At 36.7% G+C, this 13,859-nt stretch overlaps 1 protein-coding gene across 2 annotated transcripts in view; it reads left to right on the top strand.

Moving 5' to 3' along the window:
* Window positions 1-13,859, top strand: part of TAF2 (TATA-box binding protein associated factor 2) — a 55,566-nt gene that overhangs the window by 5,526 nt on the left and 36,181 nt on the right. For both annotated transcript variants that reach the window (XM_032181053.1, XM_032181052.1), the window contains exons 4-10: window positions 3,344-3,462; window positions 4,773-4,914; window positions 5,275-5,506; window positions 6,260-6,444; window positions 7,019-7,132; window positions 8,480-8,579; window positions 10,174-10,259. In XM_032181053.1, coding sequence (XP_032036944.1) covers window positions 3,344-3,462; window positions 4,773-4,914; window positions 5,275-5,506; window positions 6,260-6,444; window positions 7,019-7,132; window positions 8,480-8,579; window positions 10,174-10,259 — 978 coding nt within the window. The remainder of the gene's footprint in view (window positions 1-3,343; window positions 3,463-4,772; window positions 4,915-5,274; window positions 5,507-6,259; window positions 6,445-7,018; window positions 7,133-8,479; window positions 8,580-10,173; window positions 10,260-13,859) is intronic.

Below are 13,859 nucleotides of genomic sequence, written 5' to 3'. Positions count from 1 at the left end.
TGAAGTGGTTAAATGTTTGTTGTTTATGGTGTACAAATTTAGGCATGCAAGAACTTTAAGAGGGTTGAGAAAGTCAAGATTAAAGAGAGCTTTATCTATGAAATACAGTTAAAGCCAGCTGAAATTGTTTCTGACTCATTATGAAGAAATTCTCTGCTGTTTTTGTGTGACATTTTCTGTCAGATCAGTTTTGTGTTCTAGATCTGGAATCCAACTTTTTTTTTCAGTTTAAGGTATATTGTTATACTCTGTTATCTCCTTCTGCAAAAGTTATTGACATGCTTTCTGTCACTGTATAGTGTTGGTGTAGTAGAAGGTGGGACATTTTTTTTAATCTTTTATGTTGTCACTTCTGCTGGGTAACAAAAACTTATTAAAAAGATAATTAGAAGTTAGTAAATTTTGTAGAAAATGTTAGAAAACTTCAATGAGTACATTAAGTATATTTTCAGCTTTGATGCCATTGCTAGTTTGTCCATGGGTCCCAAAACATCATTCAGGTAACATCTGAAAGCCTTTTAAGTGTTATGTGTCAGTCTTCAATCTTGTAATTTCTTCCCGAGTCGTCAGGACATCACAGCTTTTGATGTTGTTATAGATGGATGAGCTTAAGATGGTCAGTTCCGGCCTGACTGAACAGAGTCTGGATGGGTATAAAACACTTGGTATAGTTTTTCCTTGTGTACACAAGGTGGCAGAGAATCCCGTTTAGCTCATACATTTAAGGAGGAGTTGGAAATCTTGCAGAGACTGCTTCCAGCCTGCAAACAGTGTTAGAGCATGTCTGCATGGGTCTCTTCTTAGGGCTGTTGCTGTAGTGTGACACATCTCTTGTCCTCTTCTTCCCTCTTTCCCTTGTAAATTTTCGCTCTCTTGACTCTGTCAATATAAGGAAACCATGGTAAGCTGTACATTTGTGCAGCATAACGTTACATAGCGTTGCTGCCACTAGTAGGAGGGATGCTATAAAACATTAATGTGGAGGTATTTGGAATCGATGAGTAGCTTTAAAAAAAAAATCTCTACAAGATCACTCCTTTCCAGTCAGTCAACTAGCATGCACTTGGGCTGTAACTAACAGGCTTTTGTGTCAATTCTGATAATAAAATGCGTCTCTACCAGGAAAAAACATGAATGCATATTAGTTTTTCATTGTTGATCTGTGCTTACAACTAGGAAAACTTACGTTTATTTCTTGGACTGTAACTTTTGGCTTGTGCTCTGTTTTTGTTAAAATGGCCACATGCGGTTTGTTGAGAATAGTTTTACCTATGAAAAGATTAATTCGTGGTACTGAGTCTTTAATGGATTCCTTTTACAATGAATCACCCCTTTGAACTGGAACACTTCACGAAAATAGAAATATCAGAGTAGACCATTTCCCATTAAATGTTAAGCCCTGTGGAGTCTACCTTTTGTGTCATAAAATCATAACCTTTTCCTGTCTATGAACCCATTGATGTTTAAAATATAACCACAAGTTCATCACAAGACTTAAACTTGGAAAAAATTCTTACAGATATATTAGAAAAGGAGTCCCGTAGAACCAGTTTACATTGAAATGAAAAACTTTGAGACTGGAGAATCTAACAGAAATGTTACTGATGTTTTCTGTTGCTAGTTCTTTTTAATTGCTAAGATAGTTTTCAGTCATACAGTGTTTTTAAAGACTTTTTTTCCAATGATAATTGTTTGCCTTCCTAGGATGCTGTTAAAAGTCAGCTTAAAGCCGCATCGCTTGGGGTGGTTCTGATGTCCCTGCCAGTCTCCTGTGCCTCAGCATGAGGACTCCTCTGAGCCCTCAGTATATCAAATCAGGGAGCTAGACCAACCCAAAGTGGACTGCCAAAAATGACTTTTTTTTTCCCCGTTTAGCACTTCGAGTTGCATCACTTCAGGGTCAGATGAACTGTAGTATCCTTAATGAGGGGGGGAACAGGAATGAGTGGCAAAGATGGGGAGACAGAGCGTCAGCTTGAGTTTCATCTGGTTTGAATTGTTCTAGAACCATACTCAAAGCTACAGCAAGTTCAACCTTGTGTTTTTAGAACTTGTTGGTGTTACATTGTCTTATACCCTATCTTTAGGTGCACTTCAGCTATGAAAAAAGAAATCATGGCTATGTATTAAAACTTGGGATTTGGGTGTTTCTCTGTTAGCATGCTCCCATTTACTATTAATGTCCTATTTTCAGCAGCTTCCAAGCAAAGTAGACAAGTTTAGTGTTCCTGACATTCCCAGTCCTGGTAGTGGTGCCAGGGAATGTGTGCGCTATGATTGCCAAAGATCAAGAATTGCATGAAAATATGTTCTCAATATATTTCAGTACTTAGCTACATTTTTCAGATGGGGAAGGCTGGGAATATAAGCATGGCATTTGACTTACCTAGCCTTGCAGGATGATCCTGGCTTAGTTAATTACCCCTTATTCTTCCAAGTAAGGTAACATAATTTGGGTTGAACGCTGTTCTCTCTGTGGGTGGTGAACAGAGAGTGGTTAGATGAAAGAAAGTAAAATCCTGAAATGAGATCATGTCTGCTCTGCGTGGACTTCAGATTCCATGGAAGGATGGAGCCCACAGCCACAAGTTAATTCACTCCATTGTGGTGCAGCAGTGCCGCAGATAGCGTTACACTTGATTGTAGCTCTGCCCTCGCAGTTGCTGTTTTCTCCTGTGGTACACAGCTAAATGCTCAGGATTCTTCTGAAAGGAAAGGTGATGAGTAACTGAAACACTTTCTCCTGGGGTAGAAATCAAATTTTTGAAGAACTGTTTACTAGAGGATTGGAGTTAAGATAGATGTCATGCCCATGTTTTATGGAGTTTAAAAATCCATTCTGAAAAACTATGAAAGCGCTTGCATAAAGATAAAAAAGCGAGGTTATTTCTGAGCTTGATGGTGAATCTTCCAGTATCTGAATGTAATAATACTGAATAATAATAAGATAGCATTCTGTTTTTATCAGCTGCAGCAGTGGACACATGCATTTTCCTGCTCATTTCAATAGAAAACAGTTCGAAGTCACAACATAGGTAATGGTATTACTTTGGAATGAGATGTGCAGTCATTTAAGAGCGAATAGTCACTTAACGAGCTGCATCCTGACTACAGAAGTTTGTGTCTGCATCCTAAATAAATGAATGACTGTAACTTCTTAAAAATTGTTTCTGGGGGCTAAAAGGTGCTTTTCCTTTTACCCCCTTCTCCTTTAAAAACAGAACAAAATACTTAGTTAAACATGCACCGTGAAATTGCGTATAGAAATCATATCACTTTAAAAGTTGTGGGGTTTTCTGTAGCTCAGCGTATACTTTAAGAATTAAATGGCTATTTCTGACAGGAGGAACCTCAACTATTTTTCCAATGCCTATGCTGCCGCAGTCAGTGCTGTGGACCCAGATGCTGGAAACGGCGAACTCTGCATTAAGGTTCCCTCGGAGTTGTGGAAACATGTTGACGGTAAAGTAAAGAGACCATACAGCGAAAGCTGAACTTTAAGATGCCACAGAACTGTTAGCTATGAGTTTCCATAGAAGGATAGTAGATTTAAATAAATAGAAATAGCATTACATTATTTTATGAGATGGTGATTACTGTTTTCTTTTTCCTCATACATCTTTCCATCTGAAGGCTGAAAAATACCTTCATGCTTCTTGGTAGTATGGAGAAATAGTTGCAACACCCTTTACAAACAAACTGGGGTGGTCATGAGCTCAAAAGTATACATCGGGATGTGGGTATAATGGAGTAAATTGGGTGCTAAATTATAACCATTTAAAGCTGCTTACAATATACACGAGTCAGCAAAGAAAATAATTTACAAGGATCTGTCTGCTTACATGTTGTTTATAAAGCTGTATTACTTTTTCCCATCTCACTTTCAAGAATGGTTCTTTTAAGATTGATTCCATAGTGACAAGGAATCAACTTTATAACCTGGAATACGGGAACAACTGTTCTAATAAGTCACTCTCCAATTAGTTTTTTGTATTCATTTTCTGTTGTGGTTTTTATCTATTTCTCCTGTTGATTTGTGGGAATATGGAGGAAAAATCAACTGTCACGAAGCTGCATCGTGCAGTGTTGTCAGTTATATCTTACCAGGAAAGACACTTTTGTTACTTTAGTTTATGTTTAAGTTCCTGTTGTGTCACTTGCAAGCCTAGAAGGGAAAAATATTCAAACAGGTTTATTTTTTCTTTCCCAAGCTTGAATGTCAAAATATGGTGAGACTTGTTGGCTAAATTTCACCATATGCTTGAATTTCTTTTCTTGCCAATCTATTCATAGGTAAGATTTCTGTGGAACTAAAATAAAGCAAGGACACTTCAGTTACAGGAAAAGCTTTAACAATACTGAGAAGTTTTAAGAAACTGCAAATGGCAATAACATGTCTTTTAAGAATGTGCCTGTTACGTGCAGTTTTTGTAAAGAATTATTTCAGCAAGGTACAAATGAGATCATGCTAAGGGTGTAATAAGTGTATAAAGATTCTTCATTATCCAGGAATAGGGAGATTAAGTGTAACTCCAATTGCTGTTTTTATCAAGTAATACAAATTCTCATAAATTCAAATTGTGTAAGCTAAGCCTAAGAGGTCTCAGTTTTGTAAGGTTGTCTTTTGTGCTCTGTAAAGTGAACCTGTACGCCCATGAGAATGAAGTAAACACATCATCTCGAAAGACCAATAGTCTAAAACTGAATCATTATTCTAAAGTAACTTTCATGAAAGTTATATATTTAATCTCATTTCTGTCTTGGTGCTACAGAGTTAAAAGTCCTAAAGGTGCATATAAATTTTTCTCTGGACCAGCCAAAAGGAGGTCTTCATTTTGTGGTACCTAACATGGAGGGCAGCATGGCAGAAAGAGGTGCTCATGTCTTTTCGTGTGGTTATCAAAATTCTACAAGGTAAGAACACAGAATGCTAGACTATATTTCCTATTTAATCTCAAAGCGTAGAAAATAGAGTTTCCCTGAGTTCTTGTAATGTTGAACGTTCAAAAACTTAATTTGTTCTTGAAGGGAGTTCACCAGTGTGAAAAGGCATCTAATGATTAGTAGTAATTAGGATTTCTAGTCATTATAGCTCAGCAGGAGGTAGTGGCAAGGAAATTTGCAGTGCTCTGTAAAGTTAGTAATACTGCCATGTAGTGGGAGTATGTCAGCATTCACAGTGTTTGAGGATGTAGTTTGGAACCTGAGAGAAACATTATCTGTGCAATAGAAACATAATTGTTAACCATTTTTCCCCCATCCTGATTTCCCTAGGTTTTGGTTTCCTTGTGTGGATTCATATTCTGAGCTGTGTACCTGGAAACTTGAGTATACTGTGGATGCTGCAATGGTGGCTGTTTCAAACGGAGATTTGGTGGAAACTGTATATACCCACGATATGAGAAAGAAGACTTTTCATTACATGCTGGCTATTCCAACTGCAGCTTCTAACATCTCCTTGGCCATAGGACCTTTTGAAATACTTGTTGATCCATACATGCATGAGGTAATTGTCTTCAGTGAGGTCTCCTTGTTTTGTAAAGAGCTAGTTACTATTTTTATGTTGATACCTGTGCATATTGATCAAATACAGGTATGTCTAGATACTGTCTCTGTTCATACAGTTACATAGTAAAACTTGTCTAGCAATGCCTGTATTTAAATTTTTCCAAAGTAAAGCCTTTGAATGAATAATTCCACTTATTCCTGAATTCATGGGGCTGATTTAGTTGACGTTGATAACAACATACATCTCAAAATAGGTTTAAATCCATCCTGTTGACAGTAGATGAAAATTAATTCTACACAGTTAAATAGTCTTCTGAACTGAGTTGGACACAAGGTTTTCATTCGTACCAGATCATTGCCATAATGCTGAAGTCCAGTGACTGAAATTTACAGCTGTAGTTTCAGATTGGGTAGGGATGGACTTGGTAAGTTACCAGGCTGGCATAAAGACTCCCCTTTTGAAAGCATAATAGGAAAATATTCGGAAATAGTTATGCTTTATTTGATCCAAAGGCAAACATTAGATTTTTGTCGTCAGTCGTGGCATTCTGTTAAATTTTACTGGTGGGAAATGCTCATTTGTGACAGATAATAGCTGTTTAAAAACAAAAAAAAATCAGTCATCACATCAATTATCACAGCTTGAAAATACTGTTGTCTGATTTGTGGCAGCTGTATTTTTTTGTTACATAAATATCAAGTTCATTATGAACATATTCATCAATCCCATACCAAATTTTTTCCTTTGTAGGTGACTCACTTTTGCTTACCACAACTACTCCCATTGCTCAAACATACCACATCATACCTTCATGAGGTATTTGAATTTTACGAGGAGATTCTTACCTGCCGCTATCCGTACTCCTGCTTCAAGACTGTTTTTATTGATGAAGCATATGTTGAAGTAGCTGCATATGCATCCATGAGTATTTTCAGGTTAGTATTTGAGAAAATTACACTTTCTAAATCCACAAGCTTAGAAACTGTAGGTCCAAGACTGTTGAGAAATATTTGGTGCTCTTTTTGTTTTTATAGCTTGAGTTTTGGGCTCCCTAGTTTGAAAAAGCTGGATTTTGTTGACATTACAGGCTTTTAACACCATTTCCAATTACATGTATTACAAGGATGTTGGATTTGAATCTTAAATTGGCAGAGATTTTCTTTCTGAATTCCATGCATGAAATATTTGAGATTGACCTAAGTGCAGACGTTTGATAATGTTCTGTTTTCCTTCAGCTGAGAGAAGGTACTGTGAACCATAAAGAGTTTCACCAGCTCAATTACTTTGACTCTACAGAAAAAGTTGTGTATATGCATGCAAATAGCAAGAGCTCTGTCTAGATAAAGGTTATTAAATAAGGATCTTAGTATGTCCTTGGAAAGCTAGTCAAAGAATTATTTGTTTTGGCTCTTAAAATAAGGTCTTTGTTTTGCTGTAGTTGTTTTGTTTTTTTTTTTTTTGTTTCTGAGCTTGTGCTTATATTGTGTTACTCTTTTTATGGCGGTCCAGCACAAATCTCTTGCACAGCGCAATGATTATAGATGAAACTCCACTGACGAGGAGATGCTTAGCGCAGGCCCTGGCCCAGCAGTTTTTTGGATGTTTTATATCCAGAATGTCCTGGTAAGTACTTTACTTTTGTACTCTCTAGAAAATGGGGAAAAATTAGGAAACTAAACTTTTAATTTGCATGTTGTATTTTAGCAGAATAAGTGAAAAAGTAGCTGTAGAATAAAAGGAAGAGCAATAAAGCCAGCTTAATAAATGAAAATCCAAGAGGATGTGGGGTTTTCGTTGTGTGTTTTTTTTTTTTTTTTTTAAATTATTATTATTTGAAAGGGGAATATGAGATATAGGTTCAAAAGACTGTAGTGGTTGAACTTGTCTTCTCTTAGAGGTTGTTGTTACTGACTGTCATAGTGTGCTATGCCACCTGTAAATTTATAGAGGAGACTCTTTTGTATCATCAGTGAATTTCTCAGATGCTCTAGATGAAGAAATGTAACCTGTATAGGAAGTACTTGTTGGGCAGAGAAGTAATAAATAATGGAGAAGCACAGGAGAGGGGAATACAGATGTAGTGCCAAAGGGACAAATTCACTGGGTTGGTAAACTCCCTGTAACTCCATCCCTCAGAAGGTCGCCCACAGTTGTCTCATGTAATTCTGATCAGTATTTATTTTGAAGTCTTTTGCATACACTTTATATTTCAGGCACAAGGGGCTTACTACTTTTTTGTGGTAAAAGCGTATGTTCCAGAGTATTCTTGGCTTCTTAAAAATAAAAAAATAAAGTTAATTGATGCTTATACTAGTAGAATTTCTCTTGCTCTGATGCTTATTACTGGTAATAAGCATCATACATTACCATGTAACCATGGTTAAGACAGTTTTGTCTCTTGACTCCATTTTGTGTCCTTCTGTTCACCTTCCTCATCAAATGAACTACCTGTCATTTTTAAGCTTCATTTTCTAGCTCATGTTCATGTTCTGTTTTTTCCCCTGTTTTTCTCTCCTTTAAAGAGGTATTTAAAGAGGTAATTAAATGAGTGTCCACCAAATTGTGAGATACGTACTTTGTCCACTTGCTCTCCGCATGTTCTCCATTGCATTGATATGGTTATCAAGAAATTAAGATAGTCATGCTAATCGTGTAGATTAACAATTGTTTTACTTTAGTATCTATCCACTTCTACCATTTAATTGTTTCTATTTCAGCTGAAATACTTTGCTTTTATGTTTTAATCTGGGCTTCTGTGGTACAAGTTCAGTTTTCACTGGCTCTTCAGTTTTATCGGTCCCAACCAGATGCCAAGTTACATAAATTGGTTCACAGCTCATCAGATCTCTATTGACTTAGAGAAGTTATATAACTTGATGAAACTTGTGGCTTTTTTGAGCTGGTCAAAAATGCCATCCCTTACAAAATGCCTTCTGAAGTGCCATAATTCCTGCTGCTTTCTTATTATAGGTCAGATGAATGGGTGCTGAAGGGAATCTCTGGTTATATTTATGGCCTTTGGATGAAAAAAACCTTTGGTGTTAATGAATATCGCCATTGGATTAAACAGGTAATAACAGTAGCATTTTCTAAATCTTTTCACATCAAAGATGCATTATGAAAATAGAATGTAACATAGTTTTGCGTTACAATCTAAAGAAATTGTAACAAAACTTAGAGCTAAAATATTTTCACTACTTGCTGCAAGGAGAAACACCAAGCATATTAACCAAAATATGTTTCCATGACTGGCTTACCAATAATAATTTTCATTGTCTCTCTCTGCAGTTAGTTTTCCTATTTTTCTTTTGATTTTTGCTCAAAGACAGAAAAGGTCAAAAGGAAGAGTACTTCTTTTTTAGCACTCACAGTAGAATATGGGATTCATGAGGAGGTCTGTTTGGTGAATTAATGTTGCTATACTGTGATGGCCTTTTCCTATACCTCAGAAGGGCTCTGGTGTTAGCTTGGAGTAGTAGTGGATCAGGTATCTTTTTAGCCTTGTTTAAGTCCTAGCTTTATAATAAGCTTTTGATGTCCATGGTGACATTTTCTTATTTCCATTAAGATTTTTGTTTTCCATTGAGAGTCACCTATCTTGAAAAAGAAAGTTCTGTCTATAGCTTACATTTCTAAATGTAATGCTGTGAGACAGGGACTCATTAGCCATAACGGCAGTGAGTCCCCATTCTTTGTCAGTGACACTCATTCGTAGAAAGATTTTCCTCCTCTTATCATATTTTCTTACTGTCCCTCTTTTCCAAATTGGAGTCCTAGCCCCATGGGCTTCATTTATGTCCCTTCCTCACACAGGAACCCCATAAGCCATCCTTATCTAAGACATTTATCCCAGCCCTGCGTTGTGCTATAGAGAACAACAGAACTGGATGTCTTAAAGTCCAGTGCTGCATGTTGGTGTGTTTCTGAGTATAAGTTGCTCACGTTCTTTCCCTGTGGGTTAAGTGCTTCCATGGAGAACTGAGAGGTGCTGCTGTCATAAGGGTGCCAGTTGATACAAATCAATACATGCCAAAATGTCAGCACTTGGGAACTCTTTGCCTAACATCGGGTTGCAGTCAGACACTCTCCCTGTGCTAAAACCGACCCGATTCGATCCAAAAGCCATGCTGACTGTTGGATGATAGCGAGCCCACGCAAACATCCTGCCTTGAAGTGTGCTTGTTAACATGGGCACAGCAGCACACAAATTCAGACACAGAGCCTGCTTCTGTCTGCCTTGGATGTACTTCAGGGTGAGGTGAGCTTTTATACATTGCAGTCTACTGCGCTGGTATAGCCAGTATTACTTTGCACTGCACGTAAGTGGTGAACACTTCCATCAGTCAGAGGAAACTTACTCAGTGAGCAATAATATTCTTTAGGTATGTTATAGTTAAATATTGTTGTGTGTTGACCCCCTATCCAGACCCAGAACAAGTACATGTATTAATTGCTAATTTCTACTATTTTGTTATTGCTTGCCATGCTGAGGAAGATCTCTGATTTTAAAATACTACTTTGCATTTGTAAAAAAAAAAAAAAAAAAAAAAAAAAAGTTTCTTTATGAGGTATGGCTTGAACAATGAAGTTACAAGCTTTCATGTTTTCAACTAATTTCTCTACTTTCCAAAATTATTCTCACTTACGTATGTTGTACTTTTTAGGAGTTAGATCAAATAGTGGCGTACGAACTGAAGACTGGTGGAGTTCTGCTGCATCCAATATTCGGAGGAGGAAAAGAGAAAGACAAGTATGTTTATTTAAGCAGCAAGTCATTACAGGGTATGTTTTTATGGGGCCGTTAATATATGCCTTGGGTGTGTTGTGCGGCATAAGGCCAAAGGCTGAAGAACTGCAGCTGCCCAAGGCATCTATTACCAGTCTCATAAAGTACATCTTGAGTATATTGGGTCACTGTTGTTTTATTTTTCTTTCACTTTAAATCCTGAAGGGAATAAAATACAATGAATGTTTTTAATACTGTTATGAAACTACTTTTTAGTAAGAGGATGAGAGTGAAGATGGAGCCAGAATTTTGGCCTGAGCTATTTATAGAGTAGTTAGTAATCTTTAGGCTGCTTAAGGTATTATCAGTTTTCTTCTTTTTTGCTGTTTTTGTGTCCACTGTCAGTTACTACCTCAGTTACTACCTTAAAATCTTGCATGAAAATTGTCTTATCAATTGGGGGGGGGAAATATTAGATCAGTTGTCCATGAAGCACCACTGATAACTGTGAACAGTCTGAGTTGGTGTTTTCATTAGTAACTGTAGCTTCAGTAGTGCTAGCTTAGGAACCTTCTCCTTACCTGTTCTGTGCTACTCCTGCACTACCCACTCAATAGCATTGGTCAAAATTGGAAATTTTGGAGATTGGAAAGCAGATCAGTAAGTTGGTCCAGGTGTCAGTGACACATTTTTGTCGTGTTTTCCTTATCTTGGATAAGTTAATCTAGTTATGACACAGCCTTACAAAAAGGTGCTCTTTGGAAACTCATGAGCAGCATGTGCAAAACAAATGGAGAATGTGTAGATGGAGTGCCAGAATACATCAACTTAAGTTCTTACTGCAGCAGAAGCCCCCGTTAGGAAAATCTGACCTAAATTTTTTGCAGCAGTGGTTCTCTTGCTTTTGGGTACAAATCCTGTTGTGTTTTTTCTTTCCATTCAAAATGAAAACTCTGGATTTAAGATTGAACCAAGTATACAGATAACCCACTTAAATATGAATAACGATCTGGTTTAGGGAGAAGAAGAAAGAAGGAAATGTTCTTTCAAATCAGGAATAGGTGTTGGCCAGTTTCCCAGCCAGGTGAATCCTCAACAACTGCTCATGACAGATCTTGATTTAGTTCACTGCCCTATTTCAAAGCAGTGAAGCAGACAAGTACCTAGGTGGCCTTGTTGCATATACCACTGAAAACTAAGTCACAGCTAATGGCATCAATTTTAGGCATATTGGTCATGATGTCCTTTTTTTCTTTCTTAAGGAAAATGTGGGGTAATGAGTTAGGTCTTGGCAGACTTTTTAATTGGCAGAGTTACAACTTGGCAGCGTATTCCCTCACAGAGAAACTAAATCTAGGCTAATGGGATCAGAATAAACTAGGGAAAAGGCTACATTAATATAAATGTACTATAAGAAAAGTTACTTTGTAAGTGTTAATTTTAGTATTTAATTGTATTTAATTGGAACCAAATAATTGACCAATTCCTGTTCTAATCCCCTTAAATTTATGTTTCCTCTGTGTGATGTATCATGGTTAGAAATTGTCTTCCCATGTGTATCTTGCTGCTTCTCTCTATTATGGCTTGATAATTGTAACATCACTTAAATATAAATTACAACTTGCTGTTTCTTATAGATTGCAAAGTCTCCTTGCACTTAAATTAAGTATGTGTTCCTGCCTCTGGGAAATGATTCGTATTTAGGGAGGAAATTTTCATAATGGTGATGTCTAGAGCATTTTTCTTCAACACATATTTTGCATTTCTTTGTTCTGATTGTTATGATAATGTTTCCTGCCAAACATATTTACATTATAGCAGTCCCAATTCGTAATTATATAAAGATAAACTAGATTGGACAATAATCTCATTTTCACCTGAATTAGAATATGGAAAGGAATCATTGGAAAAAACTTTTCAGGTAAATTAATTTTTGTACAAAACAGGTATCACAAATTCTGTTTATATATGTACTGCAATACAAACACTGCTCTCCAGAACTTTGGTGGCTTTGTTTGTTTGTTTGTTTGTTTTTGAGAAAAAAGTCCCAAAGCCTGGGAAAATGAAGGAACGGAAACTGCAGGTTAACTGCTGTATGGCATTGAAGCTTCGAAGTGAAGTGTTGTGCTTGTTACCTCTTCATTTGGTGTTCTTGCATTTTTGGTTGTCTTCAGTCTTTGACTGTGATGGTACCACCCTGCTGTAAAAAAAATAAAAGCCTCAAGAAGTGTATAAAGATGCATTTCAAGTGGAAGAAGCAGATTGACAGGTTTGCACTGAATGACTGGACTGTGCTCAAGAGCACAAGGGTTATAAATTTCCATGGAAGAGCTACTAGCTCGCTTGTCACTTTGAGAAAGGTCCTAGGCCCATATTGCTAATTTGAATTCTTATTTGTTGCCAATCCAGTAACAGCTTTAAAAGTCTAATGGTTAAAGAAAAATACAAAGGGAAGAAAAGTATTTAAACTGAATAAACTACAAAACGCAACTCTCAAATGCAATCGAACTGGTCTGTTTTAATCTGCAGTTAAATAATGTGCCGAAATCAATCAACGCTTAGTGAATTTAAGAAGGCCAAGAATGTGGTCCTGGCTCAGTTATAATTTTTAAGAAAAGAATTTTACCAAAGTCAATCAAGTGTATAATTTGAAGCTGGATACAAAGTTTTATACTGAGACCAAATTATTATATAATGTCTGAGCCACAACCTCAGTTCCATTCTTGCATTTCAATTTCATGGCTGCTAACCCTTCTTTACCCTAGAATACAGAAGTGTCCAAAATTGCAGGACAATTTTGATAAGGGAGACTTCAATAATTGCTAACCAAAAAGAAACAGCAAGTAGTAATGTTAACTTTGTTCTTATCCATATAGTGAGTGTACCTGATATTCATACAGATGTTCACGAGTAAAGTAAAGGGAATCTCCAAGTAAATAAAAGGGTTGGAAAAAAAGGCTAAGGTGTTACGGCTGTCTTGGTCCATGCTATCTTCTGAAACCTTAACAGTTGCAGACAAGAATCCAGATACTGATCTTCTCTGTTGTTAGAAAGCTTCCTACTGCCATACGCCTTACAAGTGCATGGAAAGGCTCGTCAAAAATACATTTTTAATAGGTCTATGAACTTCCTGGAAGATCTGTCTTTTTCTCAGGTAGCTGAGCATACCTACTCAGGTAGGTATGAAAGATCAGGATTACACCTCTTGTCTTTGATAGTTAAAATTCACAAATTATTTAATTCTGTCTTGCGATGTCTCCTAAAGTCTTTGGACAAATCTCTTGCCTTGTCCATCTTAAAATGGTTCCTTTAGGTAATCTATAAGTGAGAATCCTTGGAAAATCCCATTTTGAACCCTGGAGTTTTAAGTGGCTGGCATTTGCTACAGCACAATGCCTAATTTGTCATTTACCAACCAGCATAAAATAAGTCTGGATTTCTGTTTCTTAAGAAGTTGGCCCGGCATGGTGTGGGTCCATTTTTTTTTTTTAAGGTATTTGTTATTAGTTCATGAGAAAAAAAAACTCAAGTGTGAAGAAGAAAAGAAAAACTACAAGAAAAAAAAAAAAAAAAAGCAAAACTCAATACTGTTTTCCACAGCCTTGGTTCATCACTAAAATAAAC

The sequence above is a fragment of the Aythya fuligula genome, chromosome 2 (assembly GCF_009819795.1).
Source record: "Aythya fuligula isolate bAytFul2 chromosome 2, bAytFul2.pri, whole genome shotgun sequence".
NCBI lineage: Eukaryota > Metazoa > Chordata > Aves > Anseriformes > Anatidae > Aythya > Aythya fuligula.
The sequence above is the reverse complement of the archived record's forward strand: the minus strand, read 5'-3'. Positions and strand labels throughout refer to the sequence as shown.